Source organism: Saccoglossus kowalevskii, chromosome 2 (assembly GCF_978046115.1).
Source record: "Saccoglossus kowalevskii chromosome 2, keSacKowa6.1, whole genome shotgun sequence".
In the NCBI taxonomy this organism is placed as follows: Eukaryota; Metazoa; Hemichordata; class Enteropneusta; family Harrimaniidae; genus Saccoglossus; species Saccoglossus kowalevskii.
Window position 1 is genome coordinate 26,344,127 of NC_140642.1, and position 8,617 is coordinate 26,352,743.

At 38.9% G+C, this 8,617-nt stretch overlaps 1 protein-coding gene across 1 annotated transcript; it reads left to right on the plus strand.

Moving 5' to 3' along the window:
* Positions 1-1,416: 1,416 nt before the first annotated feature.
* LOC100373691 (metabotropic glutamate receptor 3-like) lies at positions 1,417-7,823 on the plus strand. Its single transcript, XM_078005970.2, has 2 exons — positions 1,417-3,480; positions 4,921-7,823. The coding sequence occupies exons 1-2, from the start codon at positions 1,417-1,419 to the stop codon at positions 5,449-5,451; spliced, it is 2,595 nt and encodes an 864-aa protein (XP_077862096.2). The 3' UTR covers positions 5,452-7,823.
* Positions 7,824-8,617: the final 794 nt, after the last annotated feature.

The window sequence follows — 8,617 nt, forward strand, 5'->3', positions numbered from 1 at the left end:
TCTCAAAATACTGTAATGATCGCCGTATGTCAATCGCAATGCATGATTAATTGACTAGCCCATGATATTATGCTATAATAGTCATTATTCTAGCAATGTGGTGAAGTTTTTTTGTTTTTTAGTCTACAAACTGCTACTTTTATTCTTGGTCATTCATATTCAATTAGCATTAATTATTGAAATATCATTTCAAATATGTAATCGGCCTGCCTACGTACAACATGACTTCGGTGAAATATTTTACATCTAAATTTCGGAATAGAAAGTCTTAACTACTATATCATAGTCACGTGACCACCAATGCGCTGACGTGAAAAGTAATAGAACATGAGAGGACATATCATTATACATATATCACTGGCATTTCTAAGCAATTGTTATTCAGCATGTAGTTTATGTCAGTTAGTCATTGCTTGGTGTTGAGATGAGTCCAACATTTTTCAGGACAGTTCCATTCGAAAACGCAGTATGTTTCTTCCTATTTTGTCTCGCTGTAAATATTATTAGCTATAATCATGAATGTATGTCGACAATCAAACAGCTGGGAGTCCACACGCGTGCCAAAACTGTTAACGAAAAACAAACTAAAACTGAATTGTCGACGAGGACTCTACTTATACTTGGTGGCTGTAGTGGACTATAATGAGTGGTTCAGAATTCAGGGCAACAAACTTTTTTAGTTTATTATACAAATCCTTTTTATCCGAATTGCCAAAGACATCATTATGTATAGCTATGTGTAGTTTGTTATAATTGAAATAATCGGAATATTTCATCTAGACATAATTCAGTTGATAAGTTTATTTCATAATCATATTACGCATAGTGTACATACTTTAAGCTAACTCTGCATGGACTTACTGACATGACTTTATACTGACGTCTTCACTCATCGTTCGCCGTCATGGTTCAAGTGTGAGGACATCTTTCCATATGATTTCATGCCCTGGGAGACTAACTGTCAACGAACGAATATTATTGTCTTTATTGTGTTTTGATTTTATTATTTTTTGCAGTTTTTTACGCCTCGAAACGAAGACGGAGTGGTCCAATGATCTAATATTACATTCTACGTTTGATTCCCAAGATATTAATGATGAATTATTGAGAACTCCGACTATTGTGCTGTTGTAATAGGAACCTGCGACTTCACGACTCAAACCTCGAAGTGCCTGTTTTCTGTGTCTATTATATACGTGGGGTAATTTATTTATTCAATATATTGTTTTCTAGAAAACATGAATAACGCACAATTGACGCCAAAATGTGTATGTTGTATATGAGAGCGTATATCTTGCGATTTACTTCTCGTATCATCATGAGAATAGCGAGCTCTATTTCAATATACGAAGTTTGTTGTCTCTGTGAGCCTGGTCCATTTAACTGTGGAATCGAAATGAGAAGACTCCGATCAACATGATGAATTTTAATCGCTCTGACTTCGGATGTCTTGGGATCAGCGCAATATTATCGACTGTAATATTACTCTGCTGTCTACCGTGTAGTGCTGGCAACCATTTACCAGACATGACGTCGTTGGCTTATTCCAAACCAGGGGATATTGTTTTAGCCGGGCTGTTTTCCATTCATGAGTTCGGCGGTGATCGGCAGTGCACGGATCTCCGAGAGTTGGAAGTTCTGCAAAAGATTGAGTCCATGGTGTATGCCATCGAACAGGTCAACCAGCGAGATGACATACTTCCTAATATTAGCCTGGGATACGAAATATACGACGACTGTGGATTTGAAGACACGGCACTCTCTATCGCACTTTCGTTAGGCGAGCGAACATGCGCCGAAAACTACCACAGAACAAATATCCAAGGTGTTGTCGGAACGGAGTGGAGCTTCACGACCATTCCGACAAACAAACTCTTGAATCTATTCCATGTGCCTCAGATTAGTTACTACGCGACCAGTGACGAACTAAGCGACGTCAACCGTTTCCCGTTTTTTCTCCGAACAGTACCCCCCGACCGCATGCAAGTGCAAGCCATTGTCGAATTACTTTTGAAATTTAAGTGGAATTACATCTCTATCGTGAACTCAGACGAAAGCTACGCCAAGAACGGCGTGAAGTATTTAAAAGCAGAGATCGCCAAACACGATGATATCTGTATCGCCACGTCCCTGGAAGTGTCGCGATTCAACAGCGAGGAAGAAATCGACGGTATAGTGAACACTTTGCGGGAACACGGTAACGCCAAAGTTGTGGTTGTTTTCTCGGTTCCCTTAGAAGCAAACATGTTGATGTCAGCAGTGCGACGTGCGAATGCATCCGATGAGTTTGTGTGGATAGCCAGTGATGCATGGGGCCCTAATTTACATCTGTACGGCAATCTACCTGCAGCGGTAGGAGGGTTATTTATTAAAATCTACAGTCAAGAAGTTAGAGATTTTGAAAACTATTTCAAATCATTAAATACTAATAACAGACAAAATAATCCCTGGTTTGGAAAATTTTGGGACAGATACCTGAAGTGCACCTTAACAGACACGTGTTTAGAGAATCCTTACATTCCTGGCTTCAGTAAAGAAAGTTTGGTGTCGTTGATTATAGACGCTGTTTACACGTTTGCTCATGGTCTTGAAGCTGCCAGGTACAATCTCTGTGGAAAACAATCGACCTGTATTGAAATGTACAATTTAACTGGTGAAGACACAATTGGATACTTAAGGAATGTCAGTTTCGAAGGAACAACCGGGCAAGTGAGCTTTGATGAAAACGGTGACATTTTAGGGAAATACATCATCAAAACTCTTCAACATATTAACGGGACATACCAATTTGTTACAGTGGGCATCTGGGACTCGTTACGGATGGCTGAGAAGTTAGAGTTGAATACCAGCGGTATACAGTGGAACCATACAAACGAAGGGGCACAACCTACCCAAGTGCCGAGTTCTGTTTGTAGCGAGCCATGTCCACCAGGACATTTTATAATTCAAGGCAGTCCTCGTTGTTGTTGGAGCTGTTTTCAGTGCGACGAAGACGAAATCGCTATTAATGGGTCTCTCTGTTTGAAATGTCCCGAGTTATACTGGCCAAACGAAGATTTCACGAGTTGTGAACTATTGCCGTACGTGTATTTGAAATGGTACGATGCTTGGGGAATAGCTTTGGCAACCTTAGCAAGTATTGGGACAGTGTCTACTATCGTCATTCTTATTTTGTATATAAAATACCGTAACCGGTCACTCATCAAGGCATCGGGACGGGAACTGAGCTTCATGATCATATTCGGTGCGTTGTTGTCCTATCTCATCATTTTCCTGTACATCGGTAAACCCAGTCCCGCCACGTGCGTCATGTACCGACTGGGATTCACGTTCAGTTGTGTCCTACTGTACGCGCCACTGATGACAAAAGTCAATCGAATTTATCGAATATTCACCGCTGGGAAGAAATCTACACGGCGGCCACCGTTAATAAGTCCAACGTCGCAAGTGGTCATAGCATGTATTCTTATCCTATTTCAGGTAAGTACGGTTTCCTGAAGATGACAGTTTTCTCAGTTATCGAAGATTCGCTTAATATAAACAATTATTTCTTAAATATTTTTATTCGATTAAACATAATACACTAGACTATGATTTTACAAAAAATAAAAACGTGTTTGCCACACACATCAACGATGAAATACTGAATGAAACTGATAATGAATTGATACGTACGTCCTTACTGCTTTTTCTGTGAATCGCGCCATCTAGCGACAATTATTTGTGTGACGTAAGTAAATACCGTTCATATCGTCGAAATTGTTTTGATCTCTAGTCGCCTGTCAGTAAAAATAAATTTGTAAAGTTCTTTATGATACACGATTATACAGCCGAAAAATAGTTGTCGGTTTGAACACGGTGCTTTCACCCGTTTCATTTTGATCTCACATATTAGCACTTTGTCGGTAAACGGAAAAAAGTATTCGGTAGTATATTCGCATTAGTGCGGTTCATTATTTCACCAAACGCATACTGTTTTGTCCACGTCCATTTTTTCACCAAACGCATACTGTTTTGTTCACGTCCATTTTTTACAAATAATTAGTGACTTGGCTTAGAAATGGTGATGTACGCGCGAAATCTCCCCCAATTGGAATGATTTTGCGTGTCTACGCGAATTCATGACGTCACCAGTTTCTACAAACACGGATCACATTCCACTTTAATTATACGAAAAACAAAAACAAAAATGCATTCTGTCAAACACACATTGTGTTATGAATTATCGTAAATCATCCCGATATAACAACATCTGGAAAATGTCGCTGACAGGCAGACGAGATAGAAGAAGAAAACTCAAGATTCATCATGTCTAAATCATGACATGTTGCTCACTACCGAGAATAACGCAGGTGTTGTAAAGCACAGTCTATAACGTGACAAAAGCTGCACTAAGAATAGATTTTAATCTGGCGCTAAATTTATTTACTACTTTGAAGTATGTTTAATAATTGTGGTTGAAGACTATATTATAGTTCTTTAACAATCGTTGAAATTAAAGCACCCCTTTGCCATGTTTATTGAAAAAGTACAAGTATTGTTTTCCGCATCTTGTGAACATCATCATATCCCCACCAACCCGGTTAATTACTATACCTGATTTTGCTTTAAAACGGGTTTTCGGCAAACTGAACATTATTTGTTTCAATATTTCAGGAAATCATGAGCTTCAACTTGAAAAAAATAGATAGGACATATTTCATACATTGATTTGGAGACCCCTGAAATACTATTTTAACCGAATGGTTGCAAAAAATAACAAATCTTTCCGAACCTTCGGAGCCGAATTTGACAGTTCAAGGGACATTCTGCTACTGAAAATTAACAGCTTCTTCCTCCAAGAACCAACAAATAATTTTCCTCTTGCTCGTATCTTGTTGTCCGAAACATGTTTTACAACAACTGCTCTTGTTCTTGCAGGTTGTTATCAGTCTGGTCTTTGTCATCCTGGTTCCCCCAGACGCCGTTTACACTCCATCCGAAACCGACAAGAGGAAAGTAGAGTTGCTATGCAACATTCAGACGTCAGAAATCATAGCCTCGTTCAGCTACAATATAATTCTAATCATTCTTTGTTGTTTTTATGCCTTCAAGACGCGACATTTGCCGGACAACTACAACGAGTCGAGATTCATTGCGTTTAGTATTTATACCACTCTTGTTGTCAGTTTGGCATTCATACCAACATATTTTGCTATAAATAGCGCCAGTTTACGCGTGGTGATTCTGTCGGTCGCCACTGTATTAAATGCCACGATCACGTTGGTTTTTATGTACGTACCAAAAATATATGCGGTACATTTTGTTGGACAGGCTAACGTGAAAGCTTACGGTAGTAGCGGTTCGGAAGGCGGCGTTGCCGGCGCCCGGGTCAGAGTACCGGTGCCACGGCCGCATAGAGTGTCGCCCGCTGACGTCCCAGGCGCCGAGAACTATGTTAGTAATATGTAGTAGTATTCTACCAGCCTGACCTTCTGAAACGAGACGTGACCTGCCAGTGCGGGCGGGTGTAACCTGCTGACTCCGCCTCCTTCTGTGAAGTTACTTATATGTCAACTGGGACGGTAAAGATGATTCTACATCATTGTTACATCATATGGTGCTGTTATGACAAGAAAGATAACGATTGTCGAGCATTATTATTAACTTTCTTTACACGGCTAGCATTTATGGATTGACTACACCTAACTTGCACATTCTTCCCACGTCGCGCCAACTTGCGCTCATAACAGAATGTAAAATCCATTGTACCAAAAACACGCCAAATTCACATAATTAATTGTTTTAACCTCAATCAGACGTTGTTTTAAATTGCTGTCATATCCGCCATAGCACTGTGAACATACTTCCCAAGCCATCATTAGTTTTGGATAAATGCCATTCAAGGGAGTCAATTGCAAAAAGCAGGGTTTGAATCATTTCCAACTCATTACACAAACTAGTCACAATCCAATGCATTTGTACCCATCAAAGCGTAATAAAATAGTACGTCGATGACTTGTCATAAGGTATCACATTTATGTAAATATATGGGAAAAGTTTCCAAATGAATTTTAAATCCCCGCGTATACTTGCATACATGCAGTCTCTGTTTTTTTTCCAATAAAATAATTTAAAATAAAATATTATATGAGTGTATACATGGCGAACAGGTTTTTTCGCAATAACCTCGCTTATTCTGTTAAAAAAACCTCAAAACACCAACAAGCTCCTGAAATTTCCTGAAATTGGTGACTGACTAATTGCAAGTTCGAGATAAAAATGCGGGACTCGGACTAGATTTTTAATAAATTTTCAATTCAAAATGGCCGCCAGACTACGAGTAGGATTCAACTCTATGGAAAAATCACAGAGTCATTGTTTCGTAGAAAAAAGTTCGGATACCCCTCATTTCCTCCTTGCTTTGCTCTCAGCAAAATATAACAGAGTTTATTTTGTATCCTCATAAAGTGTCAATTGACCCTTTACTTCAGCTTCCTGGATAGGTGACCTGTTAGGCCCACAATCCCGTCGGACAAGGTTTCAATACTGTTCCTTGCTGCAGTTTATGCAGCTCTTTTGGTTGTGGTATACGTTGCGGGCGACCATACGCAACGTAGTATCAAAATAGCTTAAGCGGCCAATAAGAGCTGCTAAACTGCAGCAATACTGTTCCTCGTATTACAGAACTTCATTGTAATGTGATATCGTGTGTCAAGTCGAGACGCCGCGTTTCATGGAAGGTCAGGTGGCTATATGTGGCACCAGATTCACAGAAAATCCCAGTCTGAATTAAATAATTTCTGCAGCATTTTCTGTAGAAGAGTTTTTCTTGGACTGAGTCAGTAGTTTATTCAATTAGTGTGACTACAGTATACTCAGCTAAGAACGGGTTCTAGTGTATCCACGAGTACATTAAGCATTACCAATGAGGGCAGCATATATTAGTGAAAAATTCTACTCGATCTTAAAATTAATTTATAAAAATGCCTTGGGTTGTGTTAAAAGTCAGGCATGGTGGAAAATGATTATTTTCTTTCATTACAAAACTTCAATATCTAGAGAATGACTCGGAAAAGTGATATAAAAATGTAAAAGTGTAGAGTGTTTTTCTTCTGGACCATTAAGTTGTTTGCATAGACTTTTCTTTTTAAGAACACACAGGAAGCTGAAAAGTGGCTGCATAGTTCAACCTTATTTGGAGATAATTAAAAAACGACGATAAACGCATTGCTTTAAAGGGCGGTAGTCGTCGCGCCGCGTCCTGTTCGATGTGGGACTCATAGCGACGTATACAACGCGTGTAAAATACATTGTTTATTTACATGAAATTCGAACACGCGCTGCGCGACGACCACCGCGCTAAAACAAAATTCAGAATAAGTGCTCACATTTTAAACATTGGAAAGAGTCACGTCGCTATTCAAACATCGACATCTCCGATAGAAAATGTCCAGTTTGCCATTCAAATTAAATAGTAGGTGTGAAAGATTTACTTTTAAACTGTAAATTATATGACAATAAAAGCGAAACATTCTCAATACAAAAACTGAAACCAACTTGCTTGTATCACCTCCAAAGACGACTGTATGGCCAAAGACAAGAGCCAGAACACTATGATAGAATTAGCAAAGATTATTTACAGATGTTTTAAAAAGTGAGAAGAAAGCATTAAACAAAAATTAGCAGCTGCCTGGAAATACCAAATATCATCAATATTTTCATAATGTAATGTTTGTTCTTTGTATATACATGTAGTTCAATTGTTGAATCTGTGTAACTTTGTTGTATTTTCATATCAATATCCCAGAGAGGATGCGATTTCAATAAAGTCGCAGACGATATTTGTGATACATGTATTTGGAAGAAAAAAAACTTATAGAATATCTGTGACAGAAAACTAAGTTTTGTTTTGACGTTTTTCATTATGCGACTCCGCCACCAGATTACCACGTGACTTAGAGCAATAACGAATCCACTTTGGTAGACCACGGAGAGCGTACGTTTACTTTTCTGCAAGGTATGTCTAATTGTATTGAATACTTCAAGTTGTTGGTCCAATGCCAATGTCACAATGAACCACCCATGCCGTCACTGAGAGAATGTGTTACCTTATATCTCATCCGATTATATTTTCAATGAAATCAATTTATTCCACACAGAGACTGATTTGGGGGGCGTTGTCAGGAATGCACACAATCAATTTTCCAACTGGAAGTAAAAATAACGTGAATCCGACTCGCAATTTCACATGAAAACAATATTCTACGAGTTTGTGAGAAAATAACTTCGCTCTAGAACTTGAGTCATTAGGAGCGGAGTATTGTTTCTGGTGGGAGTGGCTGTTAAAGAAAACAGGTCAATGTCGTCGTACTTTTCGTTCGTCGGGTGAAGATGTGGCAGCAAAGATTTAAGTTCATTTTTCCTTTCCGTTCATAGCATTTGTTAGAGCTAGAGCTAGAGCTCGGCCAAAATATACTGTAAAATTGCCAGACCCTAATAATGTTTTTGTCTTAATTGAATCATGATTCGGCGCCAGTTCTTGGTTGAAGAACTACCAGTGTTGGCGACGACACACCATTAAACTCAAAGGCGTTTTTCCAAAAAGAAAAAAAAACTCATTAAACGCACAACAATG